The sequence below is a fragment of the Stegastes partitus genome, unplaced genomic scaffold (assembly GCF_000690725.1).
Source record: "Stegastes partitus isolate 25-593 unplaced genomic scaffold, Stegastes_partitus-1.0.2 Scaffold454, whole genome shotgun sequence".
In the NCBI taxonomy this organism is placed as follows: domain Eukaryota; kingdom Metazoa; phylum Chordata; class Actinopteri; family Pomacentridae; genus Stegastes; species Stegastes partitus.
In genome coordinates, this window is record NW_007578185.1 from 223,234 (window position 1) to 246,766 (window position 23,533).

The 23,533-nt window shown below is 41.8% G+C and overlaps 1 protein-coding gene across 2 annotated transcripts in view; it reads left to right on the forward strand.

The window, feature by feature from the left end:
• LOC103360605 (collagen alpha-1(XI) chain-like) overlaps positions 1 to 23,533 on the forward strand; it is an 83,861-nt gene that overhangs the window by 47,199 nt on the left and 13,129 nt on the right. For both annotated transcript variants that reach the window (XM_008286422.1, XM_008286423.1), the window contains exons 15-52: positions 125 to 178; positions 385 to 438; positions 590 to 643; positions 769 to 822; positions 907 to 960; positions 1,435 to 1,479; positions 2,231 to 2,284; positions 3,476 to 3,520; positions 4,300 to 4,353; positions 4,447 to 4,491; positions 6,776 to 6,829; positions 8,011 to 8,055; positions 8,277 to 8,330; positions 9,158 to 9,202; positions 9,612 to 9,665; positions 11,924 to 12,031; positions 14,032 to 14,085; positions 14,541 to 14,594; positions 15,381 to 15,425; positions 15,623 to 15,676; positions 15,753 to 15,797; positions 15,901 to 15,954; positions 16,051 to 16,104; positions 16,192 to 16,245; positions 16,904 to 17,011; positions 17,146 to 17,235; positions 17,785 to 17,838; positions 18,103 to 18,210; positions 18,316 to 18,423; positions 19,555 to 19,608; positions 19,760 to 19,813; positions 19,916 to 20,023; positions 20,797 to 20,850; positions 20,964 to 21,071; positions 22,696 to 22,749; positions 23,003 to 23,110; positions 23,241 to 23,294; positions 23,398 to 23,451. In XM_008286422.1, the coding sequence (XP_008284644.1) occupies positions 125 to 178; positions 385 to 438; positions 590 to 643; positions 769 to 822; positions 907 to 960; positions 1,435 to 1,479; positions 2,231 to 2,284; positions 3,476 to 3,520; positions 4,300 to 4,353; positions 4,447 to 4,491; positions 6,776 to 6,829; positions 8,011 to 8,055; positions 8,277 to 8,330; positions 9,158 to 9,202; positions 9,612 to 9,665; positions 11,924 to 12,031; positions 14,032 to 14,085; positions 14,541 to 14,594; positions 15,381 to 15,425; positions 15,623 to 15,676; positions 15,753 to 15,797; positions 15,901 to 15,954; positions 16,051 to 16,104; positions 16,192 to 16,245; positions 16,904 to 17,011; positions 17,146 to 17,235; positions 17,785 to 17,838; positions 18,103 to 18,210; positions 18,316 to 18,423; positions 19,555 to 19,608; positions 19,760 to 19,813; positions 19,916 to 20,023; positions 20,797 to 20,850; positions 20,964 to 21,071; positions 22,696 to 22,749; positions 23,003 to 23,110; positions 23,241 to 23,294; positions 23,398 to 23,451 (2,403 nt within the window). The remainder of the gene's footprint in view (positions 1 to 124; positions 179 to 384; positions 439 to 589; positions 644 to 768; positions 823 to 906; positions 961 to 1,434; positions 1,480 to 2,230; positions 2,285 to 3,475; positions 3,521 to 4,299; positions 4,354 to 4,446; positions 4,492 to 6,775; positions 6,830 to 8,010; positions 8,056 to 8,276; positions 8,331 to 9,157; positions 9,203 to 9,611; positions 9,666 to 11,923; positions 12,032 to 14,031; positions 14,086 to 14,540; positions 14,595 to 15,380; positions 15,426 to 15,622; positions 15,677 to 15,752; positions 15,798 to 15,900; positions 15,955 to 16,050; positions 16,105 to 16,191; positions 16,246 to 16,903; positions 17,012 to 17,145; positions 17,236 to 17,784; positions 17,839 to 18,102; positions 18,211 to 18,315; positions 18,424 to 19,554; positions 19,609 to 19,759; positions 19,814 to 19,915; positions 20,024 to 20,796; positions 20,851 to 20,963; positions 21,072 to 22,695; positions 22,750 to 23,002; positions 23,111 to 23,240; positions 23,295 to 23,397; positions 23,452 to 23,533) is intronic.

The following is a 23,533-nucleotide window of genomic DNA, read 5'->3' on the forward strand; positions in this document are numbered from 1 at the left end:
CAAAATTGGATCAGCAGTTACTGTAGTGCACAGTACACAAAATAAATATAACAGTTTGTAGCTGTGTTGGAAACCTGAATTTGTTTAGTGCCTATAAATTCTGAGTCTCTATTTTTCTTCCAAGGGTCCTCCTGGTGTACCAGGACTGAAGGGAGAGTCTGGAGAAGCGGGACCTCAGGTACTTTTTAAGTTCTCTTTCTGTTCAATTAAATCTGAGCAGCCTCATGTGTTAACCTAAAATAATGTTTAACTAGCATGGTGTTACATTAGTCTTAGCAAATATGTAGAGAAATGTGCAACTGTGCTTGTTTTATTGATATTTTCAAGATAATCTCAGAGGTAACAAAAATGTATGTGTGTGTAACAGAAGTGTTTTTGTTTTAGGGACCACGTGGACCTCTGGGATCCCCAGGACCCTCTGGAAAGCCTGGCAGAAGGGTAAGTTTTCAGCCAAGTTGTCATCAGCAATATCAGAGACTGTTTATATGCATATTTTAGTGTTGATTTTTGAATGAAAAGTCAGGAACATTCTGTTCCTCTTGCTTTGTGATCCTCCTGATGTGATGAGCAACTGCTGTGGTTTTTACAGGGTCGTTCTGGAGCTGATGGTGCCAGAGGTATGCCAGGACAGACCGGACCCAAGGTGTGTTGTCTCCTCTATAAATAATGCACTTCAATGCACCATTTTTTTACAATACCAGTCTAAAAGTGTGTTTTTGAAGCCTGTGCAAGAGGCACTGAAGTTTTTTGTTTTTTTTTGCTCTTCAGGGAGACAGAGGGTTCGATGGTCTGGCTGGACTTCCTGGTGAAAAAGGACACAGAGTAAGTCGTTTTGTGAGCCTGTGCATAGTGTGTATTTGTTCTAATAGGAATTGTTGTTAAACTGATTAATGTTTGCCTTCATAGGGTGAACCCGGTCCCTCTGGACCTCCTGGTGCTCCTGGAGAGGATGGAGAGAGGGTAAGCCAAAAAGATTTCACACCTTCCACTTCATTTTGTTCTATCAGCCTGAGGGGGATAGATCTGATGGATCTCGTCCCAAAGCCGTATTTGTTATGCAGCTGCAGAAAGACAGATATTACTCCTGAGTTGAACTTCTCCCTCTTAACAAACTCACCTTTTTGTCACCATTTGAATTTGACATCCAATTCGTCTCCCCATTTCCTCTTTCTCGCTGAATTTTCTCCGTAATATTTCTCGTATCTCTGCACATCTTTATCTTCTTCTAATCTCCCTCTCCTTCCTCATTACCGACAGCTGATGCAATCTGATCCCCTCTTCCCCTCCTTTTTCTTTGTGTCTTCCCATTATCTCTCAATCTCCATAACAGACACACACACACACACACACACACACACACACACACACACACTTTTACCTCCATTATCATTCACTGCGTGTCCCACAGTCTGACCTGTTCTGTCTCTTTCCCAGGGAGATGATGGAGAGATCGGACCCAGGGGACTTCCTGGTGAACCAGTGAGTGATCACACGTATTACCATTCAGTCTTTCAGTGAGAGATTGTACGATGGAGTCGAGAGCTTAGGGCCTGCTGTCATCGTGTTATTGTGTTAGCGAACAATCATATGGTCTGATGATATCATATATCATCTGCAGACTGCACTCACTGTTCATATCCATATAAATTGGGATTTTTAGCTCTACATTGCAGCAAAGTGTGTGTTGATCAGGCTTTGCTAGTGCCTCATTTGTACAAGAGAATCTTTGGAGGTGAGAAAAAGCAGGCAGCGCACATCAAGCTTGTTATAATAGCCTCCCACTCTCAAGCAGGATATTCCCTATGGAGGGGGGGGGAAAGACAGGGAAGGAGAAACCATTAGAAAGCCCTTGACATCTCCTGTTATGATTTATTTTGTCCACCAGGGTGTGCTACCTTGGTTTGAATTCACACTGGCAGGACAATATGTCTAGTTAGGTAACTGTAGCTGTGAGGCATAGCATAAAAATTCAAAGCATTGTTTGATAGGCATAGCTGTGGGGAATGAAAGTGTAGTAAAGAAAAAAAAAAGATGAGATTTGAGCTTTTCCCTCACAATCTGACTCTGTAGAATATCCTCAAGGACATTTGGGAAGTGAGGTTATTTCCAGGAGTATGATTTTGAAACTTGATTTAGCTGAACATGTTAAATAATTCATCAGACCTTTCACAGGTGTGGTATCGTTCTTAATCTTGTTTCTTTGCCTTTTTTTCTCTCCTTCTTGTTCTAGGGGCCCCGTGGTTTGTTGGGACCAAAAGGACCTCAGGGACCTCCTGGACCACCTGTGAGTTCCCTGTACCCTCCTCTCATCTTTTTCATATCCACACTGTTAGGATAGATTTACTGTTTAGAGAGCTGGATCCATATTTCATCGTCTTATATGCAACAGGAACAAAAGACGCTGCAAACAACACCCGCAGGGAAATACAAGAGTCAATATATCTCAGACAGAATATACAAAAAGTAGTGTATGTTATTGAGTTTAACTTTGGCATTTCAGACGAATGTCTACAGTGGAGTAGAGTTTACACCTAGTGTTTGCATTGTGTCAGCGGATTTAATTGAACACGGACAGGCAGCAGTAATGAACTCGCATATTTTAAATCCTGGAAACAACAAATTACATGCTAAAGTGCAGTGCAGATGCAACTTCATAGGTTACAAATCTCTTCAGCTATGAGTGTTATTTAATCCTCTAAACCCTAAGCTGGTTCTAGGTGGGGTTTTCTTGGGGTTTTTTTTTTGCCCCAGACACATTTTTTACTCACTGTGGGCTCATTTTCACTGCAGTACAAAGTCCAGCACCTCCAAGGAAACAGCAAAACCATGACTGGAAGGAGAGAGACCTACTATTTCTTTTTTTTGTGTGTGTATGTAGTATAACAATTTAAAATGCCATAAATCATGCTATACACATCAACTATAGTAAGATATTTGACCATGTTGAATGTATCTTCCAACATGGTGCTGACACTTTGCTCCTCTTTGCACTGGTCCTGATCAATGTTGCGTTCATTTTATTGATCAGGCATGATGTGTCTTTTTAATTCAGTTCAAAATCTCCCATTTGCTCTCTGTAAGTACAGCAGATAAAACAAAAGAATTTTTGTCATGTCACTGTTGGTTTCACTGGAGTCATTTGTTGATTTTCAATTGTGTTGAAGAGTGCAGAATTTTTAGATTTTTACAGAATCTCTACAAGAATTTCCTTTTTTTTTTTTTAAGCGAGATGTATAAAATCTAATGAATTTGATTAAATACTGCAGTTTGGAATTCTAGATGACTAATTTAAGGATTTTCAGAAAGTTAAACTCTCATGTTTCTCTTAGTTTCCACTCTCAGATAAACCCGACAGGTTTTCAGAGCATTAAGAACTAAAAGTCCACCTTAGATACGATCCATTTCCGTGTATTACAGATTTGCTGCCCTTCCCCTTTATTTGTGGCTAATGATCTGTTCTTCTCGTCTGCTGTAGGGTGTTACTGGAATGGATGGCCACCCTGGACCCAAAGGAAACATCGTAAGTAAAGATGGAATTGATTAAACTGCTAATATGCAGAATCCGCTACCAATACAGACAACGACTATTGCACAATGACAGCTATTGCACAATGGCAAAAAATGAATCTCTTTAGCTTTATTTCACCCTCAGAGTCCATGTTCTGGCCTCAGGAGCCCTCTCTCACTCTTTGTCTCACACACAAACACACAGCAGTGCAATCAGAGGATACGACGTAATGAAGAATAGACCGCCTGTGTTTAGATCTATTTGAGCAGTCCACCATGGCCAGTTGTACCATTCCAGCTCAATTTCTGGTAGCGCCTGGACCATAATGAGAGAATATCTAACTTGAGCAGATTGTCTGTTCTGTTGGGAACAATCCAACAAGGTAGAGATTGAAGATCAACAACTTTCCCAGACTCTTGGACTGTGGCAACATTTTGGATTGCCAGTTATCACAGAGCGAAGGTGTTTTGTGCCTGCAGTTCAGCACTTTCTTTCATTAGGAAAGCGAGCGTGAGGATGTGTGGTGTGAGTCTGTGCCAGAGCAAGATATTGTGCTATTTGTCCAAAAATTATGGTTTGTTTTGGTCTAAGAAAGTAATAATGCACTGATGCACTTTGGACATCTTCTAACTTATATCTGTTGAGAGCAACATTTCACTTTTAGTGGACCACATGGAGCAACAAATCACTCTTATATCTACATTGGCCGCTTCACTCAAGTAAATCAAGTTATCAATCTTTCTGTTTATAATGAGATTTCTAAAATTAGCATCTTTTTTTTTTTTTTCCAGGGACCTCAAGGAGAGCCAGGACCTCCCGGACAGCAAGGCAACCCAGGCGCCCAGGTGAGTGATGAACAGGTCGTCTGACATTCGATTTTTTTCCCCCCTTCATCCATGAAATAAAATGTTCTGAGCATTTTGCATCGTCTTCCACAGGGACTTCCAGGGCCTCAAGGAGCCATCGGACCTCCAGGAGAAAAGGTGAGATATCACATGATTGCTGAATGTAACTATAACACATTGTTGAACTTCACCACTGCTAGCCTGATAAAATGTTAATAAATCCAGGCCCAGAAACTATAAAATTGCAGGAAATTGTCTCATTCATTTGCATGTGCAAAGAGCCAAGTAGCTATCTTATTCAGTTCCAAATGCTTATCACACTATTATGCATCCCCATCCCCAGCACAGGACCAAATATTGCCTGCTAGACGTTACAGACAGATTTTAATCCTGATGCATTTTAATCCAATTTCAGCTAAATCACATTTCCCAGCTTATGTGGAGGATATTCAGGGTATTGTTGAACAGTTGGAATTTGAAATGAAAAATGTAGGCATTATGTTTGATTTTATTCTAGAAGAAATATTAGAGTACTCTGGTACTGGTATTATACTGGTTTTTGTTGAAATACAATAAAATACAATATAGACTAAGTACTAGGTCATTAGATGATTTTGGTTCAAGAAGGATATTTAAGCGAACGGTCCGACAGACTTGAAGTCAATACGTCAATAAACCTTTGACACTCAGCCACACTACAGAGCCAAATATAGACAACTGGGGGGCATTTGCATGTTTAAGTAAAACTGGTCCAGAATTTAGAAGCTTATGAGAGAAATGAAAAACAAGGAACAATATGTACGATAGCTCTTCTTCCAGTGCCACCATTAAGTTCACATTTGTAGTTTTAGTTTAAAATGACTGTACGGGCTTCAGCTGTTAGCCATGTTTGGTGCCAATGAACAAATATTAGCTTGCTTACACTCCACTTACCAAAAATTGTGAACTGAGATGGGTACTATGAAATAAGTTCAACATAGCCAGGCATTTTTTTGCTTTAGCTGGCTCGCCCAAACCCCCAAACCCCAATCAGATACGATGTTATTACAATGGTTGTCTTCATGATGCTTCTTTTCGTACAAAGAGGACCGATTGTGTGCCGACTTATGTGAAAAGGACTAGGTTGTTATAATAGAGGGCTATTACTGATATAAAAACACTTTTCATGATGCAAGAGAGAATGCTAGTAGAAAACTGTTCATCATGCAAGTTAATATATTTGTCTTTCCGCTCAGTGCACTCTCCGCTTTACACATGACAGTGCGTAAACTTAATTAATATATGTAAACATAATACTCAGGAACTGCATTTAGGTGTGACACTGTCCCATCATGAAGGATGAGTAGAAATCACATCACCATGACTTTTCATCAACCTTAAAAATCACACAAACCCTGTGCTGGGTTGGTGATAGATGTCTTCCCCTGCGATGGGAGGAGAGACAATGTCCAGCATCTTTCTCATAGAGAGAGGAACAAGAGCGACAGGTTGTTTATAGAGTGGCAGTAAATGCAAAACTCTTTTCCTATTGGGTTGTTTCGAATGGTTGAACCCAAAGTAATGTCTCCATTCAGTGTAAGAAACACTCTTTCTTTCCAAAGATAAAACAGCTTCCTGGAAATGAAAAGACATCCACTTAAAAGGACCTGGAGGCTCTTTGACCAAACCAGTACCTCTAAGTCTTCATTCCATGAGTTGAGAAATGAGTTTCATCTCAACTCCCCGTTTCCGAGCCGACTCATGCCTCCCATTACTGAAAGCAGTGTCAGTTTGTAACCCTGAAAAACAGAAGCATTTCTTTCCCTGATAATCAGCAAACACGTGAGAAAGTGATCATGAATAAAAGATTTCTGATGATTAAAGATGATTAACATAGAAATAAATACCTAAGAGTTGATTATATATTTTGCTTTCACCATATTCTACCTGATAAATACCAGTAGACTTTTCAGTTTTTAAATGCGTGTTTGCACTATACCAGCAGTTTAAAACAGACTTTACAGAAAATCTGGACCAAACATTAAAACATATTGATGCATTTTCTGCATCTCCAACTGAAAACATGTTCCAGTGGAAATGTGAACACACTGTTTGCGCTACTCTAACTGCACAGCTTTGTTCAGCTGCAATCTTAATGAACAGTTCAGCAGGTTGGCATGTATAATGTAGTCCCTAGGATGAGAATCTGTGTAACCCATGGAGAGGAACCGGTGAAGGGGCGGCACTTCCTACAAACTTTGAGTAGAATCTCATCCGAAGCAGATTGGGTGTGCAGCACAAGTTATGGTGGTGATTTAGCCGCTTTAGCTCTGACATACCTCGCTAACCCATTAATTTGTACTTCGCAGCGCACCTCCCGAACATTATATCTGCTGTAACATTAAACTGATGCACTCATATTAACGTTTTGTTGTCTGTCTAGGGTCCCACTGGGAAGCCAGGTTTGCCAGGAATGCCAGGAGCTGATGGTCCACCGGTGAGTTTATGTCACGCACACCCAGAAGAAAATTCTGCCTCTATCGCTCTCTGATTGCTTTTGGAAGTATTTCTGTTTAGTATAACCGTAATATTGATCAATATTTTCGAAGCAATACCTCAGATTTGAACGTTTAAATGACGTTTAACACATACTAAACACATTAGGATAATTACTTGTGTGAAACATATGTGTGATGCAACACTTGCCACAGCTGTGTAACAGCAGAACAACACGCCCACACACACACGTTTATATATATATATATAGACACACCTAGACACGTCTACTTACATGTGCAAACATTTTCTTGCCGAGCAGCATACAGGCAGCACAGAAGACACCTTCACTAATGGCAGATGTTTGTTGGAAGGCACCAGGTGGCACCTAAGAGAAATGGAGACAAAAGAGGCTGTGTGCTTTGAATAACTGCAGGGCAACAAAATTACGCAGGGAGAGTAAAAAATGAGGGATCCGGTGAAGGAGGGCAAAGACAGATAGAGGAGAGCTCTTACAATACAATGTCCTCTGGTCCTTTTAATGTTTTCCTTTTTCAGAGCAGCAATATTCCCCCTTCCATTTACACACTCAGCTCTTTTTATTCATCCATTTGTTGCATATACCATCAACCGCATTATTCCCGCTCCCAGTGCTCCCCTCCCTGCCCCTAATTTCTTCCCTCTTTACAAAAAATCTATTTCCTTCTCCATCCTCACGTCACTAAAAACCCATCAGAGCATTTGCAAAGCTCCTTTGTCTCATGAGAATGCAATCAATTTCCTCCCAGTCTTTTTTCTTTTTTTCATTTTTTTTTTTTTTACTGGACATCCATGTGTGTATTAGATGAGTGTTTTTGTGACTTCTGCATTGTGTTTACGTGTACACTTGCATGTATAGTATGCGTGCAATGTATTATGAAGTCCCAAAACGGCAGTCTTGGCTTTTAGAGCCTAGTAATAGCTGGTAGTGCCTCCGTAATACTCTACATTAAGGATAAAAATCGCAAATGAGATTGAACTCTAAAGACCTTTTTTTTCTTTTTTCTTTTTTGCAATTTTCCAGTTTGATACGTCCTCCAATAGTTTTACAACCTAATCCCTCCATTGTGGGAGCGTTGTAGTATTTATGGTGATAATTATCCTGAAATGATACCGAATAATATTACTCCTAATAATTCACAGGGTCACCCTGGAAAAGAGGGGCCTCCTGGAGAGAAAGGACACATGGTGAGTATTCTCTTCTATTTCACCTACTCTAGCTTCCATTTGTTCTTTTTACATTTATATATGCTCTTCTGAGTTTTCTTTTTTCCACTCCTGTTGTCCTAATTTAGACACATTTGCATATAATGTTTTGCATTAATGTAGATAAGGTTAGTGCTGTGTGTGCAAGCATGTATTGTAATTTGTGTGTACTACAAGCTCTCATCAAACATCTGTCTTTCCAGGGCCCCGCCGGCCCTCAAGGACCCATTGGTTATCCTGGGCCCCGAGGCGTGAAGGTGAGTTGATTATCAACCACTAGGAAATGTATTTTTGCCATTATTATTTTCTAGTGCTTAGCAATTACCAAGTGTTATGGGCTAATGGTTTCCCATTATCTTATTAGAGTGGCTCTAAAAAAAAAGATTATCATTGTTATTATTTTCAACGTTTGTCCAACCAAGTGTGATTTTATAAAAAGCTTAATTACATTCCCTTAAAAAAATAAATTTAGTGGTATCTGCGCTCGTCACACAGACAAAAACAGGATTTTAGTGGTGCAAAGACTAAGACGGCAAAGCCGTACTTCACACAAGGTAGCACTCAGGTTAGTCACAGGGGCTGGTAACGGCTTAAAGCCGGCGGCCCTCGTCTTGTTTGGTGTCATTAGTAGCTGATAAAACCCAGACCAAAGAAATCCCATCAAATAATTCTTGGTGAGAGGGTGTGACTGATCCAATCATTAAAGCTTCCACCAAGATAGAGGATCACACAAGTGGTTTGACTCGCAGCTAACGGGTCCCCTTGTTAGGCGGCTAAAGTCTGCTCTCTGGGAAGATGAGACGAATGGGCAGGGAGGGAAGAACTATGAGGATTTTCTTTTCTAAAGCGGCAACAAAACACAAACGCATCCATCGAGTGGCATATCCTCCCTGCCACACTTGTTAGACACAAAACAAAACCGGGGATGACGTTTGTGACTGAAGCGGCCCCGTTTCAGAAGTCATCACGCTGGTGGTGAATATCCTCCTGTCATGGTGAATGCTTTGCAATTCAATCCCCCCCTTCTCCTCTGTCCAGTCTGCACCCTTCTGGCCTGTAATATCTGCCTTTTCTTGCGTCACAGGGAGCTGATGGTGTCCGCGGCCTTAAAGGAAACAAGGGTGAAAAGGTAAGAGGATGCGGGCTGAAAGTCACTGCGTCGATGGGAAGACATTTCCTTCTGTGAAGAAATGATAGTGTTTATATGGATGATAGTGAACATTAACAGGTAGATAACGGTGATTATAATGATGATGGTGGCTGTAGATGGTGGTTTCATGCTAATGATAATCCCAATTAAGTCCTGTAATAAAATGCATTTGAATTTGGCTGCGACTGAAGAAAAAAAAAGGCTATCAAGGGTTTCTATGGCAACAGGGGGATCTTGCCAAGACTCCACATCTGCGTGTATGTGTGTGTGTGTGTGTGTGTGTGTGAGAGCTTGTTTCTGAGTGTGAATATTGCACAAATGGTTTCAACATCTGTATTATGAAAGTCTCTCTCATTACACCCTGTAACGCTCTTTATTCCTCTGCTAGGGAGAAGACGGCTTCCCCGGCTTCAAGGGAGACATGGGTATCAAGGGCGACAGGGTGAGGCTTACATCCCACTCAGCACTGTCAATTACATCTACGCTTGTCGGATGCATCGTTCAAATGAATCACACTGATCAGACAACTGTAACTTCAGCACTCTGAATTGTTTTGGGCTTTTGTTTTGCTCGGGGGCGACCTTAAGCTCCACTCCAAGTGAAAAGCGCCAACCGCTTTTGTCACGTCGGCCGCTTATCGCTTAAGCCTCTGTGACTACTGTGGAATTGTAGGTAATGAGCAAACATAAGGTGTTGTTCTAGTCGCCAGCTGTTTGGGGCGTGTGACCACTTTCCAATTCCTTTTCTTTCCCCCCCTCTGCCACTTTCCCAGTCAGTCCTAACCCCGCCAACTTTAGCGGAAAAAGCACAAGTTTGACAGGTCTGCCGCGCAACAGCTTCTTTCTCCAGAGTGCATTAGGGATTTACACTGTCAAGTCGTAGGAAAAATGCCTTCTACAGTGAGAAACATAACTCACACCAGCCCTTACTTCAAACATCAACTCTCCAATCCCTGACCAGACTGTCTTGAGCTGAGTGCAAGAAAGGAAGGAGAAATCAATGGCACTTTAAACCCCTTCAAACCTGAGACAGAAACATGGGGCTCCAGCCGTGTTTTCCTCTGGAGATGCAGCAGATCCAGATGAAAGAAGATTTGAGGAGGCCCTCTGCTCTAGAGACGTGCACATGGACCGGAATCTAAATGACTACATTTTGCCTATGAAAAGTCTGTGTGTGTCTGTGTGAGAGAGAGAGAGTGCTCAATTTAAAGTGTTCTCTTTGATGAGCTCGCAAATGTGAGTCAAGTACAGTTTGCTTGATGCCGTTTTATGTGTACTTGAGTGTGGGCGTGAGCGCGCACTCACTTGCTTTGCAACTCTGCACAAGCCTTTAACTAGATACCTTTCACACACCAGCGGGTCTCCGCAGCAGTGACTGGTTGTCAGAGCGAGTTTGTACTCTGTCATTTACTGTGTGTCCTGCTGGAAGGAGAGCACACGTACAGAGAGAAGCAATAATAGGATGGCTAACTGTGGGTAGCGAGGGAAAACAGCCTAACTCCATTCTTTAAGTAACTTTACACTCACAACAGTTTAAAAGCGTTTCTTGAACTACGCAGAATGGACTAACTTATTTGCTCAATAAGAAAAAAATCTATGATCTAGTTCTTCATGTGCTCCAATTGAATATTAATAGGATCGTGAAAACGTTGTAAAGGAATTATTTAACAAAGCAGGAGTCCTTTTCTTTTCAATGACGTAAGAAAGTAGGGACGACGTAAGCATGTGAGCGAGAATAAAGGCTTTTGAGAACTCCAACCGCTTTAGAGAGTCTGACCACAAGTAGTGCTGTGGAGCAGTGTTTTGATGAGCACATGCAGGAAGACAGACTAAGTATAAAAGATTAATGAAGCATAGGTTTGTGGACTGGCGTTTTGAAGCCTTGAGTTTGGAATTTTGCTGCCTTGCTTTTTGAAACCAGATGTAACAAATAAGAAGTGGATCTTAAGGAGCTGGAACGAAGCCCTAAAACACAAGGTGCTTCATCATCTATTTTACTCTAAATAGGATCATGATTTACAAAATGAATGTGATTTTTAACGAGCTATTGGGACCATAAAACTCATTAGGGAAAATGTTTACTGGAGAAATGGATCAAGGAAGAAGTTTTTTTCTTATAAAATCTCGTACAATCGGACTGTTTTTTGCAACCAGAGGAGTCGCCCCCTGCTGGCTGTTGGAAAGAACACAGATTTAAGGCGTTTGTTTTACTCTCGAGATAAGGAGGTTACATCCAGCTTTTCTATATATTCTATGATTGTGCACAAGTATGTGCAAAACACAAGAGACATTCAACTGTAGAGGGAAGTAACTTGAATTTCCTGTCATCCTTGTGATTGACAGCATGAAGTAGTAGTGCATGAAGAAACATAGAAACGCCAACATAGAAACTACTCTCAGTGTGTTGGTTAATACTGTAAACAGAACTGTTTTTGGATAATTCTTCATGGTCCCTTAATAGACAATGATAAATGATACATCTATTTATGATATTTAAGCTGGTCAGACACGCCTAGTGACTAGTGAGCTACATGAATGAAACTTCCACTGTCTCTAGTGACTACATAACAAAACTACAGCCAAGAGAACAAGTTCAGCAGAATCGGTTTAGAAAGATGACTCTGTGAAACCCACTGCTGACAGTAGACCCAGCGCTTCGTGTTTTCCTGCACAGCAAAGTCATGTTTGTGTTTCCTTCCAGGGAGAGCTCGGACCAGCAGGACCCAGAGGAGAGGACGGTCCCGAGGGGCCAAAAGGTCGCTCAGGGCTTCCAGGAGACTCTGGTCCTCTCGGCCCCACCGGTGAGAAGGTGAGCTCCATTTGCCAGTTTTTGCTCTTACAGCGAAAGTGTGCCGAAGATGAAAGAGAATCTTTTTTAAAAAAGCTGTTATTTTGTATCTTCAGTCATGTTTGATCTGGGATGATGGCTCAGCAGGGTTTAACAAGGAAAATGACTTTAGCGATCGTTCGTTGTGAACAGCAACCAATTTTTCATTGCTGCTGCTCCTCAACCAGCTGAGAGCATAAACGGATTCAGATATTTAACATTCTTTATTGTTAAACTGAACACTGGGTAAGCTCTTGCTTACTATTCTTCAGCCATCGACAAACCTTCTGCCAAATGACAATACTAATGATTGACCAACTGCTTTGGTAAGCCATTAGCCAACAAGCACAAGTGACAGTTGTGTTTTGCTCCACAGTTTCCAAAGTCTATATGTTTGTTATTCCTAAAGCTTTCTCCACATAGTGAAGTGCGTGTTCTGACTCTAAATTGTACATACATTTGCATTATACATACTGCAGTTCAAAAGTAGGTTTTAATCTGCATCTGGATCACACGTTAGGTAACAGCTGACTTATTTTTACAATTCATTAGTGCATCCACATCAGCAAACATTGCCATGTTCAAACCCAGAGGTTCTAATATAAACTGCTGCAGTGCTGGTGCATGTCTCAATGTAGTTCCACGACCAGAATAAAACTTCTTCTATTCTAATTGTCTTTATTTGCAGATGTACGAATAGAGCATATTTTGGGACTGATACAGTCTGCTTGTCTTGCATCTAGGTTGGAAATATACTTATGAGGAGTTGAGTATCGTATAAAAATTCTACAGATAATTTTAGAATCCTATTTGGACTGTGTGGGCATCTCCGAGCACACTTGTTATTCTGGTTTATGTAGGTGTAGCAGTGCAAGGTACAAAAGAGCTGCATGAAATCAAACACAAATTGGAGGGTGTGGTAATTTAATAAATGCACTGCAACATTGACAGTAGCTCAGTAAATAAAATGATGCGTCTCCAGGACACAGTAATGTTGTCTCAGTGCTGCAGAGGACAGTATAGCGGTGATGGAATTAAATAGTTGAAAATGTTCATGAAGCTTTTTATGTGACCAAATCCATGTGATGATTATCTCAGTTTTAATCCTACTGTATCAAGCGTCACAAATGATCACACCGTATTGTAAATGTGACAAAATTGCGTTTGCAGACGGATGTGTTTCAGGAATAAGACACACAATGCCTCTTTCTGTGCAAAGAAATTTGGAAAGGAGGCGATGATACACAGGATTCATGAGCCACCGTAATCCGACAGCTCCTGGAAGTAGAGATCCAACGCATTTAATATGACTGTAGCAGCCTGATGTCACTTAAAACTGATTTAATCAAGGTATACGTGGCTGTGAACAACAGCTATAGTGTCCTGCTGCCTTCAAGTGCTGCAGTGATTTATTATAGTACAAGAGAAGGTTTATATACAGTACGATGTGCTGTGGACTATTGATATTCCAAGAATTATTCATATTGATTAAATAACATTTGCTTCAGGCACATTAAATGTTATAATTTGATATGTTTTAAATGCAGCCCATTTATTTACATTTTAAAAATGATTCTGTCATTGGCGCAGACGATTTGCATTTTATGTATGCTCCGCACGCAGTCTAAGACCTTGTATCTTGTCAGCGTGAGAAAAGGTTACCATCAATTGGTTATTAATCACCACGGCTTAGGAAGACAGCGGCAGTATGGGACTAACTGATGTCCTCTGATTTCTTAGCAGGTTTGTGAACAAGATAATTACATAATTATGAGATCAGAATCTCATTATTATCGATCTTTTCTTGTAATTATGACATAGGAGGTCATAATTGAGATAATAGTTTTGTTATTACAATGCATTTAGGAGGGACAATGTCTCTCGATTTATTTGTGTTACAGGCTGGAGATTTTGAGTTTGAAAGAACCTCGCATTTAGCTAAATCTAAAAAACAAATTGAGTCATTTTTTTGTGTGTTACAGGGTAAACTTGGAGTTCCCGGACTGCCAGGATACCCAGGAAGACAAGGACCAAAGGCAAGTGCAGGCATACTGCTAAACAATATTGCAGTTAGCTCTCTGATTTCATCAAATTTAATATTCTTTTGATAAGCTACACGGTTTAGCTGTCCAGAAACTGCTTGCATGTTTTTGTTCGTGTTTGAAAGAGAATGAAAAATCCCCACACGTGCATGTGACTGCTGCTTTGCTGAACTTTGGATGGCTCATCCTTTAGCCCCTCTGAAGCAAAGCCGCAGTCTGACAACTGGACATGCTTGAAGCTTCCTGATCAAAGAGCCGAGGATTTGAATATGCTATTTGGTGTCAGCCTTCAGCTGCTGATACGATAACAATAAAACACTGCTTTTATTTATGTGCACACGATCTCCTGTTGCATTTAATAAGCTGTTGATATCTCAGGGAGTAAACAAGGGATATTATGCTTAAGGTTCGTGCCTCAAATGATTAATTACTTTCTTTCTCACACACAGGGATCTCAGGGTTTCCAAGGTTTCCCTGGTGCTAATGGAGAGAAAGGAACTCGGGTATGTCAGATAGACTCCTTGTTATTCTTCTCATTCCTACATGAGTTTCGATGCAGGTGTAGCACCGAAGACAGGCTCCTTTCCCAGCTCCAGATTTATCAAACTAGAGGAAGTTGCATAGCTCTGAAACAAAGATTTTTACCAAGGACAGAAAGACTATTGCATTCCTTCTTCATTACCACTTACACAACTCATTTGGAACTACCAAAAGCTTTGTTTATCACTTGGTGGTGCTTGAGCAATGTTTCATTTTCTTTGTTTAAGGGAAGGGCCATTAGCTCGCCTGCAAGACTAATGGTTTGTCACCACGAGCGGAGCAAGGCACATAAAGCTTTTCATCTTCACAAAACATTTGTGAAGTTTATGAGACCAAGCTCCCCGACAGACGGGGATAATAGTGCTATTAACATAGTTTCACAACACTTATTTGAAACTTGAAAGCCACACTAAAGACGTAATTGTTTTTCTCATTAAAGATGCATGTAGCCACTATAATTGTATTATTGCTGTAAAATTAGTATATCATGCGTTGCCGTTTATTAAAATGAAATTTTCGGAGGTAGTAAATGGAAGTGATGATAAATGTTCACGGTAATTTCATAACAGGTAGCTCCTAATTATTGATAAAAGACTATCTCGGAGCACGTAAATGGCCCAATTCTGTTGAGATCTGCTTGCAAATGTGACTGTCTGCTGGCATTACATTAATTCTTCTAGAGGATGCAGCCTCTTTAATGATGTGAATGCCATTCCTTTGATCATTGTGTGTGTTCTTCGTGTCCTCAGGGAACAGCAGGAAAGCCAGGCCCACGCGGACAGAGAGGACCGACGGTTAGTCTTACTCAGCAGACTCGTGCTCACATACAGATGGCGAGCTTGGCACCTGAGTAAAAGTGGAGGTTCAACCTGGGCACGCTTGAGGGAATTCCAAACTGGGACAATAATTAAGCTTAGCATTTTCAGGTCACAGATATCTCTCTCTGGAGCTTATCTTGTGATTTTTAAATCATGATTTTTCTTTTCCAAAGGGGCCTCGAGGAGAGAGAGGACCAAGAGGACCAACAGGAAAAGCTGGACCAAAGGTGCGTTATAGATTTCACTGACACTTTCTTACGTATATTGTGCTGCGACTTCACAGTTTACTATGTGTCTCTTCAGGGTAACTCAGGAAATGACGGCCCACCAGGACCTCCCGGTGAGAGGGTACGTATCATCACACTGTCATCAGGAGGCATTTTATTCTCAGTATAGGTTTCTATCAGCGCCAACTGATTACTGACCAGGGATCATGTGTTGTTTGTTTTAGGGTTTGCCAGGGCCTCAGGGACCAACAGGCTTCCCAGGACCAAAGGGCCCTCCTGTGAGTCCAGACGCTCTACACAGACCCATCATGGTCTTGTCTTCATTTTTTTCTGTATGTTTACTGTTGATTCATGAATATGTGTGAATTTCTCAGGGACCTGCAGGGAAAGACGGACTTCCTGGACATCCTGGACAGAGAGGAGAGACTGTGAGTCAACTGGTTTGGTTCTTCAGTTCTTTATCTGTATTCAACAGATTTGGTTTTCTGACAGTGTTGTTGTATTTCTTGATACAGGGATTCCAAGGCAAAACAGGCCCTCCTGGTCCTCCAGGTGTAGTTGGACCTCAGGTGAGTCACCGTGACGGGGCACGTGTTATCAGCAATGGTTTTAACTTGACTGTTGTGTTGTTATGCGCGTACAGCTTCTATTTCCTGTATCCCTTTGTGACGAATCCCTATTATGTGCCGAAAAATAACAATTATGCATTTTCATTGTTTATTGAAAAAGTTATAGTCCGTAGCAGAACCCGATATTTACATGCACGAAAACACAACAGCAACCCCGATCATTAGCAACACTTTCTCAGTGTTTTGTTAGTCCCAACAAAAATTTGATTGATATCTCAAGAGCCATGACTTAAGTGTTGTTTATCCTCGTTCATATTAGCAATGGGCTCTTATCTTCATCCATTATGCATAAACGTTTAACAGACTTTCCCTCCCAGCCGCTCTGCTAATGCCAGCTGAGAACATTCATGATAACGGAGCTGTATGTGGCTTTAATGACTAGTAGGCCTCCCACACAGCAAATGCTCAGCTTCTCCTCGCCATGTTTTGTGATAGATGGAGGGATTGTAGCATCTTTTTTGTATTTAAATTGCTGATTTAGCTCACAGTGTCCTCTCTGCTTTCCTCTTGCTGTAGTTTCTCTTCTTCACACCTCCTCTGCAACTTGCTGTAATGCTTGTGTCTGTGAGTTTATGTTTGTTTTTTTTCCCAATTGTAGGGACCAACAGGTGAGACTGGACCTATGGGAGATCGAGGCCATCCTGGACCCCCGGGTCCACCTGGTGAGCAGGGTCTACCTGGAGCTGCAGGGAAAGAAGGAGCCAAGGTGAAACTCATAGCTGTTTAATATCTTTTCTTTCTTACCACTCCGTCAGCTTAATGCCTATATGTATCATATTTTTAGTTCCATACAGAGTTTATGTTTTATATGATTAATAACAGTGGGCTTTTTGTCTGTAGGGTGACCCTGGTCCTGCCGGCCCAGCAGGTAAGGATGGTCCTCCTGGGCCAAGAGGATTCCCCGGAGAGAGAGGCCTGCCTGGCCCTGTGGTTAGTACTGCCTTCTGCTCAGTTTAATACCTTCTGACAAATTCAATACCTCTCACAGCTTGGTTATTGCGTAATAGTTCTGGGCTATGAAATCGCTGTAAGAATGTGGTGAACCTCAGGAATCAGAGATGATATCAGATCCCTGAGTGGGCTTCATAAGAGAAACTGTGCGCTCAAGGCTGTTTATTTTTTTAATTTTTTCCTCTATCTTGACAAAGTCACGTCCTTGTAGTTATGCAATTTGCGCTCTTTTCTTACTGCAAACTTGTTAGAAAGAAATCAATGGCAGATGCAGCTTTTATTCTTAGCGTTAGGATTCAGAAATTATGTGATTCACCCGCTCCTTTGTAATGTAAAGGATGCTTGCAGCAGTTTTGGTGAATAGCTGTTCTCCCCATCTGCTCTGAGCCTCCACTTTGGAGAATATCGGAGGCTTTCCATCTCATGCTGAGCCTGTTTGAACATAGGGAGTCCAGTGTAAGGCAGGATGTGTGCTTCCCCAACAGATGTGTTTGTTTTCTGAAGCCTTCTTTTTATTTTGTTCTGCAGGGGGCTCACGGCCTGAAAGGGAATGAGGGTCCTCATGGCCCACCTGGCCCTGCTGTGAGTACAATTTACTGCATCCGCATCCTCAGTTTGTCACTTTAGCTCTCACCTTCTATGTTCTGTCTTCAACTCTGAGAATTGTCTTCATAGTAAAGTTCCCATCCTCTTACATAACATGATGATATCCACAGTTTGCTACTTACATAACAGAGGTCTGGTGTATCTGATGAGGTAGATGTGCATGAAATGATGCTTTAGTTTTCAGTGTTGCGATCTTTGTTGCGTTTGTTAACTAACATTTGATGTGCGATGCTTCTGTAGGGTTCTCCTGGTGAGCGTGGTCCTGCTGGCCCCGCCGGACCTACTGGTCTTCCTGGACGTTCTGGTCCTCAGGGGCCCCCAGGCCCTGCTGGAGAGAAAGGTGGACCGGTAAGAAAATCATGTCATAGATTATACTACATTTAAACACAAAGATAGTCAAGATGTCTCCTGGCTGACAGCATGCTGTAACAATATGACAAAACTATATTTTAGGGAGAGAAAGGACCTCAAGGCCCAGCTGGAAGAGATGGTATTCAGGGACCTGTGGGTCTGCCAGGACCCGGAGGACCTCCTGGACCCCCTGGAGAGGACGGAGACAAGGTGAGTTACTTTTCATGGCTTGTTCCACCACCAAGTGAAGAAACATGTAATGTAACTCAGTTAAGCTGCACTGACATTTTTGGTTTGTGAGCAGTCAATGCTTCTCTCTCAAACACACACTGGATGTACATGCAGACTCATCACCTTACAATAGACACTGAACTTTACAGTTGAGATCTCAACCAGATATCCTCTTATCTCTTTCTCTGTGACCTTAAACGCTCTAAGGGGAATTTGTCTGACAGAGTTTGCATCGATTAACAGATCTTTAAAAGGCGAACCGGCCTTGTTGCTGCTTTGTACTCTTCTGTACAAACAGACAGAGGAGAGGGAGGGATTTTTGTGGCAGTGACAGAATGTGTGAAAGTGACCCTTTAGTATTCAGAAGCAAGAGAGACTCCACATCCCCGCTGAAAAACATTTGCAGGAAGATCATCCACGGAGATACTCAGAGGATAATCTCTTATCCTTTGAAGAATGCCTCAGTTCTTAACTGGCCTTACAACAGTCCCTGCGGTGCAAACGGACACAGAGAATACAGAGGGTATTTGCCATGCAGATAAAAAGGATCTTGCAAGCTAATGTTTACACATATTCAGACACTTTCTCATTATAAGTCCTTTCCGCGGGGAGTGGACAACTCCGAGGCCTTTATGTAAGGGACTAATGCTGCCTCCAGAAGAGCATTGTTTGACTCAGACCCAAAACTAAACTCATTTCTCCACATTTCTTAATTTCTCCCCAGCATGCGGATGCTTTGACATAAGTGTTCTTCATTTTGTATATTCTGGTGCAAACAAGTTCATAAGAGAATAATTATTGATTCTGTTTTGGCTGCCGTACTGCCAGTGACTCAGTCGTCATGATAAGCCCCCTTCGGATGTGAAGTAGATTTGTCAGAGAGAGAGAGAGAGAGAGCGGCGTGAAATATCTATAGGCAGATCTTAAAAAAAAGACTTTCAAAGATGGGATACAGCTGAGTACAAGTTTTCGTCTGATTCGATATGTCATCTTCTGTTCTGGGGAACGGTTGATAATATTTTAACATTATTCACTGTCAAGTTGTATCAGCCTCCTGTGTATGTGTTACTACCTGTTCTTGTTTCACACTGTGATGATATCATTTCACAGGGAGAGATTGGAGAGCCAGGCCAGAAAGGAAGCAAAGGCGACAAAGGAGAACATGTAAGTTTGTCTGTTTACAGTATTATAGAGAAGTCATTATTTATTCATCATTTTTACCTACTTCAACATTGAATTTCATCCAATTTCCTTGTAAGTACATGGACTTTATGCTGAATAGTGAACAATAACATTACTGATTGTTCCTCTGCAGGGTCCACCCGGCCCCACTGGCCCTCAAGGACCAGTTGGAGCACCAGGTCCTGCTGTAAGTGTCCTCCTTTGTTCAGCTCATTCAGGCCTTGTCTGTGTATCTGTAGCCCAGTACTCCGGCTTCTAATATCACCTGATTATGTGTTACGTTGTGCAGGGTGCAGATGGTGAGCCTGGTCCCAGAGGTCAACAGGGTATGTTTGGACAGAAGGGAGATGATGGAGCAAGAGGATTCCCTGGACCTCCTGGCCCAGTTGGGCTGCAGGTGCGGACAACAGTGAATAATAGAATCTGTGAGAGTGGTCAAATACTTTCATTAACCCTCTGCACCGCAAGCTGTTTCTCTGCGTTTTATTTGCTCCTGTCACATATTTTGCTGCTGTAGGCTCATTTTTCACAGCAATATGAGGTCCTGCACCTCTGGAAACAACGCAACCGAGGCTAGACACTAGACCACTACAAAATGGCTTGTGTTCAGTTATAATGCCATAAATCATAAAAATAATAAGAAAAAAAACTAGTTAGTTGGATTATTAATTTTACAAAAAAATACATTTTAAAACCTGGAATAAACATGTACAACATTTTTTTCAAGTAGCCACAGCTATACGCTGGGAAATAATGGAGATACTACATAGTGAATTTATTTACCTGCCTACATTTTTAATTTCTTTCAGTGCCGTCTGCTCTGTGTAAACACAGTCTGCAGGTCAGTCCAGTTCAGACGAAAAATCTGAATTTTCGTCAAGTGAATGTTGGTTGCAGTTGAGTTCCTAATGGATTCAGGGTTGCACCGAGGGGAGCAGAACTTTTAGTTTTTTACAAAATCTGCTGAGTGCAAATGGTTAATTTTTGGCAATTTTCTAAATGAGCCATGAAGAATAAAGTGATTTCAATGAAATATCACAATTTTGAACTTCGCCGATTGTTTTTTAGTCTTATTTTGCTGATTTTTTAAAAACCCGCCAGTGAGATTTGGGGTTCAGAGGGTTAAGAAACACAGAAGCAGCACAATTAAATCTTCTGCTAACTTTTCAGGGCTTGCCTGGTCCCCCTGGTGAGAAAGGTGAAACTGGAGATGTTGGTCAAATGGTAAGAGTTCACATTATACACATTGTGATTGCTATCATTCAGTACATTACATTACAAGCAGCATGCAGATGAAATGAATTTCTAATTTAAACCGGCTTTTGTCATTCCCATAGGGTCCACCTGGTCCCCCTGGCCCAAGAGGCCCCTCAGGACCCCCTGGAGCCGATGGCCCTCAGGGACCTCCTGGTGGTATTGGAAACCCTGGTGCTGTTGGAGAAAAGGTAAGCCTCTTCATGTTCTCATTTAACCACCCCTGCGTGTTAACTGTGGTGAGTCTGCTGGCACATTTTGATGGCTTTATAATCACATTTGTGATACTGTGCATTTGTGTTTTGGGACCTGTACTCCAGAGAGAAACACTTCTCTCTTGGAGAAACCAGCCTAGCAACACTTTGGAAAAAGCCAGAAATAGTGTGTTAGCAGTTTATTTGAGTGTTCTTTGGTAAAGACTGTGAATGATACCACTTTACAAGGCTTTTGCAGCCATTAATATTTCACATGCCTATTTATATGATACCCTCTTAAATGGGGCATGATTTTTTTTTAACACAGAGTGACAGATGCACACCAAATCTAATGGACAGGCTGCCATTCCCAACAGTACTTCTGGATGGAGAGAGAATGAATAAATACTCAAAGGCATAATACTGCAATTCTAAGATGATGAATGCATTAATAAGTCAGCTCTCATAAAATCAGCTACAGCTCTTATTTGTTGCTGGTGTTTCATTATAAAAGGCCTGCTTTGGCAGCGTTTACAGCCGCCGGAATGCAACGTTGTGCACTTTCTCATCGGTTTCTGTCCATAGTGACGGTGTGATTTGTTTTATCGGTTTCAGTCAATAGAATCACCTTTTGCTCCTTTATAGTCTCCCCGAGGATGGCCCGTCCTCCTCCTGTGCAAACAAACACAACGCTGTTCAGGCTAATCGCGCTTTAGCTGATCTGGCATTTTATTAGCCAGCCCAGGGAGCTGGCAAGTAACAGAGGCCCAGGCCTTTTCTGTAAACACATCCCACATATATCAGTGATGAGCAGCTGTCTTTCATGCTTTCAGTTCTCCTATTCTCAGCAGATTTTAGAAGCAGCCCTTCGGTGGACATAAGCAGGTTGCCGTAAGCATACAGTCAAGGCCTGCGCGGCGCTTCTCTTTGCATAAAGAGCAATTTACGCTGCTAATACACTAGGATCAGTCATGCTCTTAAACAGGCATATCACCTGCTTAGAGTGGATTTCTTGACAGCAACAAGAGAGGGTTTTGGCAGACAGCCAGACGCTAATTTAGAGTATCGGTTGATGTTCACAATACAAAGCTGTTGTTCATGCTAGAGGGAATTTGGATATGCTTATCACAACACATCACCGCACAGCTTGTCATTGGCTCTGCAGAACTATCGATTGGTTCCTCGTCTCCCCCAATGTGTCAGGGGCTAACATTTTTCTGCAAAACAGGTGTGGCAGAATGCATCTGCAATAAACCCCAGCAGGGAGGCCAGTAGGTTTATGTGACAGTGAATAACGATAGTGCCTGGCTTATAGGTGAGTCAACATTGCAACTATCCAATAAGGCGAGAGGAAGAGGACAAGATGTATGGGCAGGGTCGAGGGAGAACAGTGAGGTCAGCGCCCTCTGTGCTCCAGCCACCCAATCCGCCTGCACTTGATGGATTGAAATCTCTTGTGTCATCTCTTTCTATTCCCATTTTGGTGACAAGGGCACAGGGACAGTGAGCGCTGCTGTAAATGATGGGATTTTTAGACCCATGTTGGATCAACAAATCACCTTACTGATAATGTATGTGTCTGTCTCGCCCACTAATACCCCTCCCCGCCCTCCTCGATCAGGGAGATGCTGGTGAAACAGGAGAGCCAGGACTTCAGGGAGAAGTTGGACCACCAGTGAGTTATCTGATTTTCTTTTCGTCATTTTTATATGATAATAAATAAATAAATAAATAATAAAAAGACAAAAGAAAATGCTGAAAAAGAAGATTAATCTTTGTTGGCTTAACTACAAATGACTTCATCTACTGTGGCCATGAAGAGCAAATAGCTCATTTATTTTTCTTTCAAGTTCCCTTTTGCTATTTCCCTCTTGTTTTCTAAGAGCATCTCTGAAGTAGAATTTCTACCATGCTGCATGTTATTCTAGGGCCCAAGAGGAGAGCGAGGAGAAAAGGGAGAGTCTGGTCCGGCTGGTGCTGCTGGACCTCCCGGTCCTAAAGGCCCCCCTGGAGATGACGGTCCCAAAGGCAGCCCAGTAAGTTCAATTCCACCTTTAAAATGCTTTTTAGAGCATAAGTCAGCACACAGAGGACGGTCATAGTGATGAATAAGTAAATGTCACATGTAAAAACATATTAAGTGATGCACCTTTTATTGATTATCAGGGTCCAAGTGGCTTCCCCGGTGACCCTGGCCCCCCTGGAGAGCCTGGTCCAGCTGTACGTATGGTTGATCTATTAACAAACTGTGCATACTCTTGTCGTCACACTGTTAAACTGTTGCAGAGCATCATGACTGAGGTTCTGTTCAACTCTGATGCAGGGCTTAGACGGTCCACCTGGTGACAAGGGAGATGATGGAGAGGCCGGTCAGGCTGTGAGTATATGTGTAACTTTTCCACAGTGACCGTGTCTTTACTAAGAAATGTAGATTGTCATTTAAATTGTAAATTGTTTCA